General features: G+C 41.3%; 1 protein-coding gene across 1 annotated transcript in view; it reads right to left on the bottom strand.

Annotated features, from left to right (window-relative positions):
* LOC139755523 (hemocytin-like) overlaps positions 1–18,839 on the bottom strand; it is a 55,849-nt gene that overhangs the window by 27,252 nt on the left and 9,758 nt on the right. Inside the window, exons 3-4 of the mRNA XM_071673911.1 lie at positions 3,439–3,591; positions 3,094–3,245 (exon numbers count right to left, since the gene is read on the bottom strand). Coding sequence (XP_071530012.1) covers positions 3,094–3,245; positions 3,439–3,591 — 305 coding nt within the window. The remainder of the gene's footprint in view (positions 1–3,093; positions 3,246–3,438; positions 3,592–18,839) is intronic.

Genomic DNA, 18,839 nt, shown 5'->3' with positions numbered 1-18,839 from the left:
GCCTTTATTCATTCCCGTCGCCACCCCACTTCACTTGAAATGACACACCCCTCCCCCTGCATGCGCGTGAGGTAGTGCAATGAAAAGACAACAAAGGCTACATTCATTCACACTTAGTCTCTCGCTGTCATGTATAATGCACTGAAAAAACAGCTCCCTTTCCATATCCAGGCCCCACAAAACTTTCCATGGTTTACACCAGATGCTTCACGTGCCCTGGTTCAATCCATTGACAGCACGTTGACCCCGGTATACCAAATTGTTCCAATTCACTCTTTCCTTGCACGCCTTTCACCTTCCTGCATGTTCAGGGCCCGATCGCTCAAAATCTTTTTCATCCACCTCCAATTTGGTCTTCCACTTCTCCTTGCTCCCTCCACCTCTGACACACATATCCTCTTTGTCAATCTTTCCTCACACATTCTCTTAAAGTGACCAAACCATTTCAATACACCCTCTTCTGCTCTCTCAACCACACTTTTTATTACCACACATCCCTCTTACCCTTTCATTACTTACCTGATCAAACCACCTCACACCACATATTGTCCTCAAACATCTCATTTCCAACACAATCCGCCCTCCTCCGCACAACCCTATCTATAGCCCACTCCTCGCAACCATATAACATTGTTGGAATCACTATTCCTTTAAACATACGCATTTTTGCTTTCCAAGATAATGTTCTTGCCTTCCACACATTCTTCAACGCTCCCAGAACCTTTGACCCCTCCCCTACCCTGTGACCCACTTCTGCTTCCATGGTTCCATCTGCTGCTAAATCCACTCCTAGATATCTAAAACACTTCACTTCCTCATGCTTTTTCTCCATTCAAACTTACCTCCCAATTGACTTGTCCCTCAACCCTACTGTACCTAATAACCTTGCTCTTATTCACATTTACTCTTAGCTTTCTTCTCTCACACACTTTACCAAACTCAGTCACCAGCTTCTGCAGTTTCTCACCTGAATCAGCCACCAGCACTGTATTATCAGCAAACAACAACTGACTCACTTCCCAGGCCCTCTCATCCACAACAGACTGCATACTTGTCCCTCTCTCCAAAACTCTTATATTTACCTCCCTAACAACCCTCATCCATAAACAAATTAAACAACCATGGAGACATCACATACCCTTGCCACAAACCGACATTCACTGGGAACCAATCACTTTCCTCTCTTCCTACTCGTAAACATGCCTTACATCCTCGATAAAAACTTTTCACTGCTTCTAGCAACTTGCCTCCCACACCATATACTCTTAATACCTTCCACAGAGCATCTCTATCAACTCTATCATATGCCTTCTCCAGACCCATAAATGCTACATACAAATCCATTTGTTTTTCTAAGTATTTCTCATGTACATTCTTCAAAGCAAACACGTGATCCACACATCCTCTACCACTTCTGAAACCATACTGCTCTTCCCCAATCTGATGCTCTGTATATGCCTTCACCCTTTCAATCAATACCCTCCCATATAATTTCCCAGGAATACTCAACAAACTTATACCTCTGTAATTAGAACACACCTTTATCCCCTTTGCCTTTGTGCAATGGCACTATGCATGCATTCCGCCAATCATCAGGCGCTTCACCATGAGCCATACATACAATGAATATCCTCACCAACCAGTCAACAACACAGTCACCCTCTTTTCTAATAAATTCCACTGCAATACCATCCAAACCTGCCACCTTGTCAGCTTTCATCTTTCGCAAAGATTTCAATACCTCTTTTCTCTTTACCAAACCATTCTCCCTGACCCTCTAACTTCGCACACCACCTCGACCAAAACATCCTATATCTGCCACTCTGTCATCAAACACATTCAACAAACCTTCAAAATACTCACTCCATCTTCTCACTTCACCACTACTTGATATTACCTCCCCATTAGCCCCCTTCACCAATGTTCCCATTTGTTCTCTTGTCTTACACACTTTATTTACCTCCTTCCAAAACATTTTTTTGTCCTCCCTAAAATTTAATGATACTCTCTCAACCCAACTCTCATTTGCCCTCTTTTTCACCACCTGCACCTTTCTCTTGACCTCCTGCCTCTTTCTTTTATACATCTCCCAGTCATCTGCACTACTTCCCTGCAAAAATTGTCCAAATGCCTCTCTCTTCTCTTTCACTAACAAACTTACTTTTTCATCCCACCACTCACTACCTTTTCCAATCTGCCTACCTCCCACCTTTCTCATGCCATAGGCATCTTTTGCACAAACCATCACTGCTTCCTTAAATAAATTCCATTCCTCCTCCACTCCCCTTACATCATTTGCTCTCACCTTTTTCCATTCTGCACTCAGTCTCTCTTGGTACTTCCTCACATCAGTCTCCTTTCCAAGCTCACTTACTTTCACCACTCTCTTCACCTCAACATTCTCTCTTCTTTTCTGAAAACCTCTACAAATCTTCACCTTTGCCTCCACAAGATAATGATCACACATCCCTCCTGCTGCCCCTCTCAGCACATTAACATCCAAAAGTCTCTCTTTCACAAGCCTATCAATCAACATGTAATCCAATAATGCTTTCTGGCCATCACTCCTACTTACATATGCATACTTATGTATATCTCTCTTTTTAAACCAGGTATTCCCAATCACCAGTCCTTTTTCAGCACACAAATCTACAAGCTCTTCACCTCTTTCCATTTACATAATATTTATCATTTTTAAATGATGTTTTACTATACTGGAATTATGAAGAAACCAATGGTTTGTCATGACACTCTCCTGTCTTCCTCACCTCCACCCCAGTAGTTCTGGGTGTATACATTTTCCCGTGTTTCTGATATTTTCTGAATATTTTTTGATCTTCTCAAGTGTATGGACCCAAACAAAGGGAGTTACACTAGAGGTAGGTACTAGAATGGTACTGCTGTATCACAGTACAGAGGTCAGACAGAGGGATAGTCAGATAGGCATGCAGACAACAAACATATATATACAAACACTAACAAATACTGTAATAGCCTGAAAATGAGCCAGCAATAAGAACTATGCTAAGATGAAAATCCTAAAAGTGAATGTATTCATGAGCTAAATATGAAAGCTTTTTAAGTTGAACATACCTTGTTGGTGGTGGCTCAATGTAAGTTGAACCTAATTCACACTCTGTGTCACAGAATATCTCCCTCTCACGGTGTACGATATTACCATCAGCATCTGCTAAACAACTGATGGTTGTGCAGCTATCATGTGGATCTTGAATATTTTTCCCAACCTAAACGAAAAGGTATGATTATTTATATATAGAACTGAGGGGTATTACATATTTGGTTTAATCTTTATTTAGTCTTTATTACGGAAATGTTATACCGCAAAAAATGTAGTCTTTAAACTGTAATAAAATAAAGTCTGTCTATACATAAAACATACATTCTATAGTTACAATTCAAGGAAGTACAATAACTTACTGGAACAGAAGTACCATTTACAACGCAAGCTACACGGACGTAGGCTAAGCAGCACTGGTCAGGCACAGTGACCTCCTCAAAGATATACAGTTTAAGTTCCTCCTCACTTGGCTTTGAACACTCTGTCCTTACAGCTTGAATCTGGACTTGTCTCTGAGGACATAATAGCAGGTAAACATACTTTGTTCATAGGATTGTGTAAAAGTTTTCATGTATGGTCCTTAAGATGGAAGAGTAGATATGCAATAAAGTACTTCTGGTTCATATGAATGAATTTATGTAAAAATTTCTCTTTATCATAAGTCTGATAGAAAAAAAAAATCTATAACATCATTTTGTGAAAAGAAGTGAACTTGAATGGAAACAATGATCTCAAATTATGAATTGACTTAGTTTGCAAAGTGAAAAAAAAAACAAAAAAATCAACATATCAAGTATGGGATGAGAATGCGTATGAACAATTCAAAAGTTGTATGTATCTGATTCATCACATGGAATTGGAGCATATTCACTGATAGTTACACAAAAATCATCATTTCAGTTAAAGCAAATCCTCACAAAACCAAATGTAACTGCCTATTTATGAGTTAATTGGAAATGTCTCCAAAGAAAATCCTTAAAGTAGTAAAGCAGGATGAATATACAGCCTTGAATCTCATTTTATATCACTCTCACAATTAAGTTATCATTTTTTCCCATTTGCATATCCAGTCAGTTTCCTACAAAGAGCTGAAAAAACTTTAGATAGATCAAATATCTTTGCCACTCATAATTCAGTCAAGTAAAGAAACAGAGGTATATGAATGCCACATATGACAAACATGGTACAATGCAACAGATAACTTAGAAACTAAAATAATCAATTAAAGAAAAAAATAATTATAAGGATACAATATTCATTTAAAATGTCTGATCTGTACTTATCCACACAGAAATCTTTCATCTCAGTAAAATGGGAATTTGAGTAATTATGTAAAACTTCAGTTGCAGAACGTGGCTAGTTTTTCGGGCTGACTAAACACCAGCATGTCAGTTTGCCTGTTGATATGTACTAACCCAAAAGTAAACAAAAGAAAAGGATCACAACTGGAATATATATATATTCACATTTACTCTTAACTTTCTTCTTTCACACACTTTACCAAACTCAGTCACCAGCTTCTGCAGTTTCTCACATGAATCAGCCACCAGTGCTGTATCATCAGCAAACAACAACTGACTCACTTTCCAAGCTCTCTCATCCACAACAGACTTCATACTTGCCCCTCTTTCCAAAACTCTTGCATTTACCTCCCTAACAACCCCATCCATAAACAAATTAAACAACCATGGAGACATCACACACCCCTGCTGCAAACCTACATTCACTGTAGGAAGTAAAGTGTTTTAGATATCTGGGAGTGCATCTGGCAGCGGATGGAACCATGGAAGCGGAAGTGGATCATAGGGTGGGGGAGGGGACGAAAATCCTGGGAGCCTTGAAGAATGTGTGGAAGTCGAGAACATTATCTCGGAAAGCAAAAATGGGTATGTTTGAAGGAATAGTGGTTCCAACAATGTTGTATGGTTGCGAGGCGTGGGCTATGGATAGAGTTGTGCGCAGGAGGGTGGATGTGCTGGAAATGAGATGTTTGAGGACAATGTGTGGTGTGAGGTGGTTTGATCGAGTAAGTAACGTAAGGGTAAGAGAGATGTGTGGAAATAAAAAGAGCATGGTTGAGAGAGCAGAAGAGGGTGTTTTGAAATGGTTTAGGCACATGGAGAGAATGAGTGAGGAAAGATTGACCAAGAGGATATATGTGTCGGAGGTGGAGGGAACGAGGAGAAGTGGGAGACCAAATTGGAGGTGGAAAGATGGAGTGAAAAAGATTTTGAGTGATCGGGGCCTGAACATGCAGGAGGGTGAAAGGCGGGCAAGGAATAGAGTGAATTGGATCGATGTGGTATACCGGGGTTGATGTGCTGTCAGTGGATTGAATCAGGACATGTGAAGCGTCTGGGGTAAACCATGGAAAGTTGTGTGGGGCCTGGATGTGGAAGGGGAGCTGTGGTTTCGGGCATTATTGTGTGACAGCTGGAGACTGAGTGTGAACAAATGGGGCCTTTGTTGTCTCGCACACATGAGGGGGGAGGGGGATGGTATTCCATGTGTGGCGAGGTGGCGATGGGAATGAATAAAGGCAGACAGTGTGAATTGTGTGCATGGGTATATATGTGTGTCTGTGTGTGTATATATATATATGTGTACATTGAGATGTATAGGTATGTATATTTGCGTGTGTGGATGTGTATGTATATACATGTGTATAGGGGTGGGTTGGGCCATTTCTTTCGTCTGTTTCCTTGAGCTACCTCGCAAACACGGGAGACAGCGACAAAGCAAAATAAATAAAATAAATAAATATTCATTCATTTATTTAATTTATTTATTATACTTTGTCGCTTTCTCCCTCGTTAGCGTGGTAGCGCAAGGAACAGATGAAAGAATGGCCTAACCCACCCACATACACATGTATATACATATACGTCCACACATGCACATAAACATACCTATACATCTCAACATATACATATATATACATACACAGATATATACATATATACACACGTACATAATTCATAGTCTGCCCTTATTCATTCCCATTGCCACCCCACCACACATGAAGTGAAAACCCCCTCCCCCGCAAGTGCGTGAGGTAGTGCTAGGAAAGACAACAAAGGCCACATTCGTTCACACTCAGTCTCTAGCTGTCATGTATAATGCACCGAAACCACAAGCTCCCTTTCCACATCCAGGCCCCACAGAACTTTCCATGGTTTACCCCAGATGCTTCACATGCCCTGGTTCAATCCATTGACAGCATGTCGACCCTGGTATACCACATCGTTCCTATTCACTCTATTCCCTGCATTCCTTTTATCCTCCTGCATGTTCAGGCCCCGATCACTCAAAATCTTTTTCACTCCATCTTTCCACCTCCAATTTGGTCTCCCACTTCTTGTTCCCTCCACCTCTGACATATATATCCTCTTGGTCAATCTTTCCTCACTCATTCTCTCCATGTGACCAATCAATTTCAATACACCTTCTTCACTTCCCTCAACCACACTCTTTTTATTACCACACATCTCTCTTACCCTTTCATTACTTACTCGATTAAACCATCTCACACCACATATTGTCCTCAAACATCTCATTTCCAGCACATCCATCCTCCTGTGCACAACTCTATCTATAGCCCATGCCTCGCAACCATATAATATTGTTGGAACCACTATTCCTTTAAACATACCCATTTTTGCTTTCCAAGATAATGTTCTCAACTTCCACACATTTTTCAATGCTCCCAGAACTTTTGCCCCCTCCCCCACCCTATGATTCACTTCTGCTTCCATGGTTCTATCCACAGCCAAGTCCACTCCCAGATATCTAAAACATTTTACTTCCTCCGGTTTTTCTCCATTCAAACTTACCTCCCAATTGACTTGTCCCTCAACCCTAGTGTACCTAATAACCTTGCTCTTATTCACATTTACTCTTCTTTCACACACTTTACCAAACTCATTCACCATCTTCTGCAGTTTCTCACATGAATCAGCCACCAGCGCTGTATCATCAGCGAACAACAACTGACTCACTTCCCAAGCTCTCTCATCCACAACAGACTGCACTACTTGCCTCTCTTTCCAAAACTCTTGCATTCACCTCCCTAACAACCCCATCCATAAACAAATTAAACAACCATGGAGACATCACGCAACCCTGCCGCAAACCAACATTCACTGAGAATCAATCACTTTCCTCTCTTCCTACACGTACACATGCCTTACATCCCCGATAAAAACTTTTCACTGCTTCTAACAACTTGTCTCCCACACCATATATTCTTCATACCTTCCACAGAGCATCTCTATCAACGCTATCATAAGTCTTCTCCAGATCCATAAATGCTACATACAAATCCATTTGCTTTTCTAAGTATTTCTCACATACATTCTTCAAAGCAAACACCTGATCTCCACACATCCTCTACTACTTCTGAAACCACACTGCTCTTCCCCAACCTGATGCTCTGTACATGCCTTCACCCTCTCAATCAATACCCTCCCATATAATTTACCAGGAATACTCAACAAACTTATACCTCTGTAATTTGAGCACTCACTCTTATCCCCTTTGCCTTTGTACAATGGCACTATGCAAGCATTCCGCCAGTCCTCAGGTACCTCACAATGAGTCATACATACATTAAATATCCTTACCAACCAGTCAACAATACAGTCACCCCCTTTTTTAATAAATTCCACAGCAATACCATCTAAACCTGCTGTCTTGCCGGCTTTCATCTTCCGCAAAGCTTTTACTACCTCTTCTCTGTTTACCAAATCATTTTCCATAACCCACTCACTTTGCACACCACCTCGACCAAAACACCCTATATCTGCCACTCTATCATCAAACACATTCAACTAACCTTCGAAATACTCACTCCATCTCCTTCTCACTTCACCACTACTTGTTATCACCTCCCCATTTGCCCCCTTCATTGATGTTCCCATTTGTTCCCTTGTCTTATGCACTTTATTTACCTCCTTCCAAAACATCTTTTTATTCTCCCTAAAATATAATGATTCTCACCCCAACTCTCATTTGCCCTCTTTTTCGCCTCTTGCACCTTTCTCTTGACCTCCTGCCTCTTTCTTTTATACATGTTCCACTCATTTGCATTATTTCCCTGCAAAAATCGTCTAAATGCCTCTCTCTTCTCTTTCACTAATAATCTTACTTCTTCATCCCACCACTCACTCCCCTTTCTAATCTGCCCACCTCCCATGCTTATCATGCCACAAGCATCTTTTGCTTAAGCCATCACTGCTTCCCTAAATACATCCCATTCCTCCCCCACTCCCCTTACATCCTTTGTTCTCACCTTTTTCCATTCTGTACTCAGTCTCTCCTGGTACTTTCTCACACAAGTCTCCTTCCCAAGCCCACTTACTCTCACCACTCTCTTCACCCCAATATTCTCTCTTCTGAAAACCCCTACAAATCTTCACCTTCGCCTCTACAAGATAATGACCAGATATACGTATATATATATATATATATATATATATATATATATATATATATTTATATATATATATATTTCATCTTCCGCAAAGCTTTTACTACCTCTTCTCTGTTTACCAAATCATTTTCCCTAACCCTCTCACTTTGCACACCACCTCGACCAAAACACCCTATATCTGCCACTCTATCATCAAACACATTCAACAAACCTTCAAAATACTCACTCCATCTCCTTCTCACATCACCACTACTTGTTATCGCCTCCCCATTTGTGCCCTTCACTGAAGTTCCCATTTGCTCCCTTGTCTTACGCACTTTATTTACCTCCTTCCAGAACATCTTTTTATTCTCCCTAAAATTTAATGATACTCTCTCACCCCAACTCTCATTTGCCCTCTTTTTCACCTCTTGCACCTTTCTCTTGACCTCCTGTCTCTTTCTTTTATACATCTCCCACTCAATTGCATTTTTTCCCTGCAAAAATCGTCCAAATGCCTCTCTCTTCTCTTTCACTAATAACCTTACTTCTTCATCCCACCACTCACTACCCTTTCTAATCAACCCACCTCCCACTCTTTTCATGCCACAAGCATCTTTTGCGCAATCCATCACTGATTCCCTAAATACATCCCATTCCTCCCCCACTCCCCTTACTTCCATTGTTCTCACCTTTTTCCATTCAGTACTCAGTCTCTCCTGGTACTTCCTCACACAAGTCTCCTTCCCAAGCTCACTTACTCTCACCACCCTCTTCACCCCAACATTCACTCTTCTTTTCTGAAAACCCATACAAATCTTCACCTTAGCCTCCACAAGATAATGATCAGACATCCCTCCATATATATATATATATATATGTATATGTATATGTATATATATATATATATATATATATATATATATATTTATATATTATCCCTGGGGATAGGGGAGAAAGAATACTTCCCACATATTCCCTGCGTGTCGTAGAAGGCGACTAAAAGGGAAGGGAGCGGGGGGCTGGAAATCCTCCCCTCTCATTTTTTTATTTTAATTTTCCAAAAGAAGGAACAGAGAAGGGGGCCAGGTGAGGGTATTCCCTCAAAGGCCCAGTCCTCTGTTCTTAACGCTACCTCGCTATCGCGGGAAATGGCGAATAGTATGAAAAAAAAAAAAAAAAAAAAAAAAAAAAAAAATATATATATATATATATATATATATATATATATATATATATATATATATATATATATATATATATATATTTATATTGAAGAATGTGTGTGAGAAATACTTAGAAAAACAGATGGATTTGTATGTAGCATTTATGGATCTGGAGAAGGCATATGATAGGGTTGATAGAGATGATTTATGGAAGGTCTTAAGAGTATATGGTGTGGGAAGTAAGCTGCTAGAAGCAGTGAAAAGTTTTTATAATGGATGTAAGGCATGTGTATGAGAAGGAAGAGAGGAGAGTGACTGGTTCCCAGTGAAGGTCGGCCTGCAACAGGGGTGTGTGATGTCCCCGTGGTTGTTTAATTTATTTATGAATTAGGTGGCTAGGGAGGTAAAAGCAAGAGTTTTGGAGAGAGGGACAAGTATGCAGTCTATTGGGGATGAGAAGTCCTCAGAAGTGAGTCAGTTGTTGTTCGACAATGATACAGCAACGGTGGTTGATTTGAGTGATAAACTGCCGAAGATGGTGATTGAGTTTGGAGAAGTGTGTGAAAGGAGAAAGTTGAGAGTAAATTTGAAAAAGTGCAAGGTATTAGGTTCAGGGGGGGTTGAGGGACAACTTCATTGGGATGTAAGTTTCAACAGAGAAAAATTGGAAAAAGTGTTTTCGATGTCCAGGAGTGAACTTGGTACCAAATGGAACCATGGAAGCAGAAGTGAGTAACAGGATTGGGAAGGGGCGAACGTTCTGGAAGAGACAGACAATGTGTAGAAAGTGAGTACATTATCTCAGAGCGAAAATGGGTATGCTTGAAGGAATAGTAGTTTTAACAATATTATATAGTTGCAAGGAATGGGCTATAGATTTGGAGGTACGGAGAAGGGTAGATGTGTTGGAAATGAGACGTTTGAGGACAATATGTGGTGTGAAGTGGTTTGATCGAGTAAGTAATGAAAGGGTAAGAGAGATGTGGGGTAATAAAAAGAGTGCGGTTGAGAGAGCAGAAGGGGGTGTGTTGAAATAGTATGGACATATGGAGAGAATGAGTGAGGAAAGATTGGCAAAGAGGATGTATGTGTCTGAGGTGGAGGCTACAAGGAGAAGAGGGAAACCAAACTGGAGGTGGAAGGATGGAGTGAAAAAGATTTTGAGCGATCGGGGCCTGAACATGCAGGAGGGTAAGAGGCATGTGGGGGATAGAGTGAATTTGAATGATGTAGTATAACGGGATCAATGTGCTGTCAATGGACTGAACCAGGGCATGTGAAATGTCTGGGGTAAACCATGTAAAGGTCTGTGGGCCCTGGATGTGGATAAGGAGTTGTGGTTTCAGTGCATTACACATGATAGGTAGAGACTGAGTGTGAACAAATGTGGCCATCTTTTGTCTGTTTTCCTGGTGCTACCTCATTGAAGTGGAGGGGCAGCATTGCTGTTTCCTGTGGGACGGGTTGGTGTCGGGAATGGAATGAAGGCAAACAAAAATGAAAATTTGTGTAACTTGTTTTTTTTAAGAATCATTTACATATGAAAGATCAAGTGCACATAGGTATGAGCCTTTCATGGGAACTAAATTTGTGTATATGTGTATTCTTTTATTTTCTATTAAACTCGTCGCTGTCTCCCACATTAGCGAGTTAGTGCAAGGAAACAGACGAAATAATGCCTTAACCCAACCACATACATGTGTGTACATACACGCCCACACACGCACATATACATAATTATACATTTCAATGTATACATACATATACATACACAGACATACATATATACAGATGTACGTAGTCACAATTGCTGCCTTCATCCATTCCCGTCACCACCCCACTACACATGAAATGGCACCTCCCCCTCCCTCTGTGCACATGCGAGGTAGCGCTATGAAAAGACAACAAAGGCCACATTCATTCAAACTCAGTCTCTAGCTGTCGTGTGTAATGCACCAAAACCACAGCTCCCTTTCCACATCTAGGCCCCACAAAACTTTCCATGGCTTACCCCAGATGCTTAACATGACCTGTTTCAATCTACTGACAGCACGTCAATCCCGGCATACCACATCAGTCCAATTCAATCTATTCTTTGAACGCCTTTCACCCTCCTGTATGTTCAGGCCCCAATCGCTCAAAATCTTTTTCACTCCACCCTTCCACCTCCAATTTGGTCTCCCACACTTCTCGTTCCCTCCACCTCTGACACATATATCCTCTTTGTCAATCCTTCCTCACTCATTCTCTCCATGTGACCAAACCATTTCAATACACCCTCTTCTGCTGTCTCAACCACACTCTTTATTTCCACACATCTCTCTTACCCTTTCATCACTTACTCGCTCAAACCACCTCACACCATATATTGTCCTCAAATATCTCATTTCCAACAAATCTGCCCTCCTCCACACAACTCTATCTATAGCCCACGCCTCGCAACCACATAACATCGTTGGAACCACTATTCCTTCAAACAAACCCATTTTTCCTCTCCGAGATAAAGTCCTCACCTTCCAAACATTCATCAACACTCCCAGAACCTTCGCCCCCTCCCCACCCTGTGATTCACTTCCACTTCCATGGTTCCATCCACTGTTAAATCCACTCCCAGATTTCTAAAACACTTCACTTCCTCCAGTTTTTCTCCATTCAAACTTACCTCTCAATTGACTTGTCCCTCAATTCTACTGAAACTAATTACCTTGCTCTTGTTCACATTTACTCTCAGCTTTCTTCTTTCACACACTTTACCAAACTCAGTCACCAGCTTCTGCAGTGTCTTACCTGAATCAGCCAACAGTGCTGTATCATCAGTGAACAACAACTGACTCACTTCCCAGGCCCCCCCTCATCCACAGCAAGCTGAATACTTGCCCCTCTCTCCAAAACTCTTGCATTTACCTCCCTAACCACCCTATCCATAAACAATTAAACAACCATGGAGACATCATGCACCCCTGCTGCAAACCAACATTCACCAGGAACCATATCACACACCCCTGCCACAAACTGACATTCACTGGGAACCAATCACTTTCCTCTCTTCCTACTCATACACATGCCTTACATCCTTGATAAAAACTTTTCACTGCTTCTACCAACTTACCTCCCACACCATATACTCTTAATACCTTCCACAGAGCATCTCTATCAACTCTATCATATGCCTTCTCCAGATTCATAAATGCTACATGCAAATCCATCTGTTCTTTTAAGTATTTCTTACATACATTCTTCAAAGCAAACACCTGATCCACACATCATCTACCCCTTCTGAAACCACACTGCTCTTCCCCAATCTGATGCTCTGTACATTCCTTCATCCTCTCAATCAATACCCTCCCATACAATTTCCCAGGATTCCTCAGCAAACTTATACCTCTGTAATTTGGACACTCACCTTTATCCCCTTTGCCTTTGTACAATGGCACTATTCATGCATTCCGCTAATCCTCAGGCACCTCACCATGAGTCATCCATACACTGAATATCCTCACCAAGCAATCAACAATACAGTCACCCCCTTTTTCAATAAATTCCACAGCAATACCATCCAAACCCATCGCCTTGCCGGCTTTCATCTTCCGCAAAGCTTTCGCTACCTCTTCTCTGTTTACTAAACCATTCTTCCTGACCCTCTCACTTCGCACTCCACCTCAGCCAAAACACCCTATATCTGCCACTATCATCAAACAAATTCAACAAACCTTCAAAATATTCACTCCATCTCCTCACTTCACCACTACTTGCTATTACCTCCCAATTAGCCCCCTTCACCAATGTTCCCATTTGTTCTCTTGTCTTATGCACTTTATTTACCTCCTTCCAAAACATCGTCCTGCAACAATCATCCAAATGCCTCTCTCTTCTCTTTCACTAACAATCTTACTTCATCCCACCACTCACTATCCTTTCTAATCTGCCCACCTCCCACCTTTCTCATGCCCCTGGGGATAGGGGAGAAAGAATACTTCCCACGCATTCCCCACATGTCGTAGAAGGCAACTAAAGGGGACAGGAGTGGGGGGCTAGAAACCCTCCCCTCCTTGTATTTTAACTTTCCAAATGGGGAAACAGAAGGAGTCACGCAGGGAGTGCTCATCCTCCTTGAAGTCTCAGATTGGGGTGTCTATAGGTGTCTGGATGTAACCAAGATGAGAAAAAAGGAGAGATAGGTAGTATTTTTGAGGAAAGAAGCCTGGATGTTTTGGTTCTGAGTGAAACAAAGCTCAAGGGTAAAAGGGAAGAGGGAAGAGTGGAATATCTTGGAAGTAAAGTCAAGGGTTGGAGAGACGACAAGAGCAAAGGAAAGAGCAGCAATAATCCTGAAGCAGGAGTTGTGGAAGTATGTGATAGAATGTAAGAAAGTAAACTCTACATTGATATGGGTAAAACTGAAAGTGGATGGAGAGAGATGGGTGATTATTGGTGCCTATGCACCTGGTCATGAGAAGAAACATCATGAGAGGCAAGTGTTTTGGGAACAGATAAGTGAGTGTGTTAGCAGCTTTGATGCACAAGACCGGGTTATAGTGATGGGTAATTTAAATGCAAAGATGAGTAATGTGGCAGTTGAGGGAACAATTGGTGTACATGGGGGGTTCAGTGTTGTAAATGGAAATGGTGAAGAGCTTGTAGATTTGTGTTGAAAAAGGACTGATGATTGGGAATACCTGTTAAAAAGAGAGATATACATATGTAAGTAAGAGAGATGGCCAGAGAGCATTATTGAATTGAGTCAATTGATGAGCATGTGAAAGAGAGAATTTTGGATGTTAATGTGGTGAGAGGGGCAACTGGAGGGATGTCTGATCATTATCTTGTGGAGGCAAAGGTGAAGATTTGTAGAGGTTTTTAGAAAAGAAGAGAGAATATTGGGGTGAAGAGAGTGGTGAGAGTAAGTGAGCTTGGGAAGGAGACTTGTGTGAGGAAGTGCCAGGAGAGACTGAGTGCAGAATGGAAAAAGGTGAGAGCAAAAGACATAAGGGGAGTGGTGGGGGAATGGGATGTATTTAGGGAAGCAGTGATGGCTTGCGCAAAAGATGCCTGTGGCATAAGAAGCATGGGAGGTGGGCAGATTAGAATGAGTAGTGAGTGGTGGGATAAAAAAATAAGATTGTTAATGAAAGAGAGGAGAGAGGCATTTGGACGACTTTTGCAGGGAAATAGTGCAAATAACTGGGAGATGTATAAAAGAAAGAAGCAGGAGATTAAGAGAAAGGTGCAACATGCGAAAAAGAGGGCAAATGAGAGTTGGGGTTAGAGAGTATCGTTAAATTTTAAGGAGAATAAAAAGATGTTTTGGAAGGAGATAAATAATAAAGTGCTTAAGAGAACAAATGGGAACATCGGTGAAGGGGGCTAATGGGGAGGTAATAACAAGTGGTGAAGTGAGGAGATGGAGTGAGTATTTTGAAGGTTTGTTGAATGTGTTTGATGATAGAGTGGCAGATACAGGGTGTTTTGGTCAAGGTGGTGAGCAAAGTGAGAGGGTCAGGTAGAATGGTTTGGTAAATAGAGAAGAGGTAGTGAAAGCTTTGTGAAAGATGAAAGCTGGCAAGGCAGCGGGTTTGGATGGTGTCGCAGTGGAATCTATTAAAAAAGGGGGTGACTGTGTTGTCGATTGGTTGGTGAGGATATTCAATGTATGTGTGGTTCATGGTGACGTGCCTGAGGATTGGTGGAATGCATGCATAGTGCCATTGTACAAAGGCAAAGGGGATAAAGATGAGTGTTCAAATTACAGAGGTATAAGTTTGTTGAGTATTCCTGGGAAATTATATGGGAAGGTATTGACTGAGAGGGTGAAGGCATGTACAGAGCATCAGATTAGGGAAGAGCAGTGTGGTTTCAGAAGTGGTAGAAGATGTATGGATTTGGTGTTTGCCTTGAAGAATGTATGTGATAAATACTTAGAAAAACAATTGGATCTGTATGTAGCATTTATGGATCTGGAGAAGGTATATAATAGAGTAGACAGAGATGCTCTGTGGAAGGTGTTAAGAGTATATGGTGTGGGAGGCAAGTTGCTAGAAGCAATGAAAAGTTTTTATCGAGGATGTTGGGCATGTGTACGAATAGGAAGAGAGGAAAATGATGGGTTCCCAGTGAATGTCAGTTTGTGGTAGGGGTGTGTGATGTCTCCATGGTTGTTTAATTTGTTTATGGATGGGGTTGTTAGGGAGGTAAATGCAAGAGTTCTGGAGAGAGGGGCAAGTATGCTTGGGAAGCGAGTCAGTTGTTGTTCGATGATGATACATCGCTGGTGGCTGATTCAGGTGAGAAACTGTAGAAGCTGGTGACTGAGTTCGGTAAAGTGTGTGAAAGAAGAAAGCTGAGAGTAAATGTGAATAAGAGCAAGGTCATTAGGTTCAGTCAGTAGGGTTAAGGGACAAGTCAAATGGGAGGTACGTTTGAATAGAGAAAAACTGAAGGAAGTGAAGTGTTTTAGATATCTGGGAGTGGATTTAGCAGTGGATGGAACCATGTAAGCAGAAGTGAGTCACAGAGTGGGTTATAGTGGGTTACAGATGTGTGGTAATAAAAAGAGTGTGGTTGAGACAGCAGAAGAGGGTGTATTGAAATGGTTTGGTCACATGCAGAGAATGAGTGAGGAAAGATTGACAAAGAGGATATATGTGTCAGAAGTGAAGGGAATGAGGAGAAGTGGGAGACCAAATTGGAGGTGGAAGGATGGAGTGAAAAAGATTTTGAGCGTTCGGTGCCTGAACATACAGGAGGGTGAAAGGCATGCAAGGAATAGAGTGAATTGGAACTATGTGGTATACCGGGGTTGATGTTCTGTCAACGGATTGAAGCAGGGCATATGAAGTGTCTGGGGTAAACCATGGAAAGTTTTGTGGGGCCTGGATGTGGAAAGGGAGCTGTGGTTTTGGTGCATTACACATGACAGCTAGAGACCAAGTGTGAATGAATGTGGCCTTTGTTGTCTTTTCCTGGCGCTACCTCGCGCACGCACGGGGGAAGGGGGGTGTCATTTCATGTGTGGCAAGATGGCAATGAGAATGGATGAAGGCAGCAAGTATGAATATGTGCATGTGTATATATGTATATGTCTGTGTATGTACATGTATGCATACATTAAAATGTAAAGGTATGTATATGTGTGTCTGTGCACGTGTATGTATATACATGTTTATGTGGGTGGGTTGGGCTATCCTTTCGTCTGTTTCCTTGTGCTACCTCACTAAAACAGGAAACATTGACAAAGTATAAAAAAACAAATAAAAAATATATACATATTATCCCTGGGGATAGGAAAAAATGATGCCCACGAATTTCCTGCGCGTTATAGAAGGTGACTAAAAGGGGTGGGAGTGAGGCTACTGGAAATCCTCCCCTCCTGTTTCAATTTTCTAAAAGAAGGAACAGAGAAGGGAACCAGAGAGGATTTTTCCCTCTATATATAGTATATATAGTGTTAATGACATGACCTTGCCTAGGGCCTCAGTTGCCTATGCTATCTCAGCTTACCTAAAAAATAATCTATGTCTCTTACACCCACTCCCTTTGGGAACTCCCATAATGAGATGGCCACAGCAAAAGAGTCTCTGTAACTGGTGAACTCCAGTGTCGCTTCTTAGCCTTCAGTGGCTCACCTTTAACATGCTATTGACAGAGGGCAACACTAGAGCAGCCTTTTCAGAGGCTTCTATCTTGTTTTCCCACCAACTACTACCGGTACACCACTGAATTTCTGGCAACTGATGGTTCGTTACCTCCTTTAGTCTGGATAAAATTACATGTGAGGGAACTTGAAATTATTGCTGCCACCAGACTAGTTTACTAGGCAGTCACAGTTGGCGTTGTGTGTAGGGCATGCATATCTATATTCTTTATACTGCACTTGGTGGCGGTGATATTTCAATTCTGTGAGATTCTTAGCTTATTTTGCTTAAATTTAACCTCAGCTATGGCTTCTAAGACATATGAGAGTGTCAGTCGTGATGTCAAATGTAAACGCCAGTCCATATCGACCCAAGATAAACTTGAAAAAAATGGACCATGGTGTTTCAATGCATAAGATGAGTGACATCTACAGTGTTGGTTCGTTAACTGTTTATAATATAAAGAAGCAAAGGGAGAAAATATTGAAATTCTATGCAGACAGTGATTCTAAGAAGCAAATGGTGATTAGAGAAACTATGAAAAATGGTAAGAGCACTGAGCACGACTGAGTGATGATGGAATGGTTTTGACAGCATTGGAGTGATGGAATGGTCTTGTCAGGTACCATGATAATGATCCAGGCTAAGTTGTTCCATAGATAACCTAAATTACACATGAGCATAAGTATAGTGAAGTATGGCTCCAAAGATTCAAGAAGCGTCGTGGAATTTCCATGAATAAAGTGTGCCTAGAAAAGAGGTCTGCAAACCATGAAGGAGCTGCTGAGTATGTGGATGAATTTGCAAAACTCATAGCTGAATAGCACCTCAGTCCTGAGCAAGTGTATAATGTATTTCACTCATTTATTCAATTTACCTTAAATATTTGTTTAATTTAAATTTCTAGCAGTCCACTGTACACTTTAGACACATGGGAGATGTATTATTAGTGGGTTAGAAGTGTGTTGATGAATTATTACTACGTGACCACAGTTGGTCCGGTAAAATGGTTAATCCGGCAAGGCTTTGGAACCAAGAGTGCCAGAAAATTGAGAGTGTATCTGTAATTACCTAAAGTCTCTACCTAATACTGACACCAACAACTCTTACATAATGTGTTTATCTAATGTTCCAACCTACTACTTCTATGTAATGTTTCTACCTATTCATTGCTCCTACCATTCTGTCAAATGGTATAGCTGCATAACACTCAACACAGGAAAATCTAGGAGTTAGGAAGAAAGAGCTGCGTGAGCTAAGTGATGTCAAGTGTTATGTGTGACAAGAAGAGATTGTAGGTTTGTGAACAGAATGCCAGCAGTCCACATATGGGCAATGCAGAAAAAAAGACAGATACCTGCATCAAAGTAGTGCAATTTAACACCCACTGAACTGTTAACTCATTCTGTAGTCATCACTGACCCTTTTGATTCCCAGGTGGATAGTACAGGTAATATAACTCCTTGGTAATTGGCTGCCTACCAACTACACTACCGACTGCATAGAGTAACACACTAATGCACAATTATATTAATGGGTGGGACCATCCTTAA

This window comes from Panulirus ornatus, chromosome 19, assembly GCF_036320965.1.
Source record: "Panulirus ornatus isolate Po-2019 chromosome 19, ASM3632096v1, whole genome shotgun sequence".
Taxonomy (NCBI): Eukaryota; Metazoa; Arthropoda; class Malacostraca; order Decapoda; family Palinuridae; genus Panulirus; species Panulirus ornatus.
This window is presented reverse-complemented; position numbering and strand designations above follow the sequence as displayed.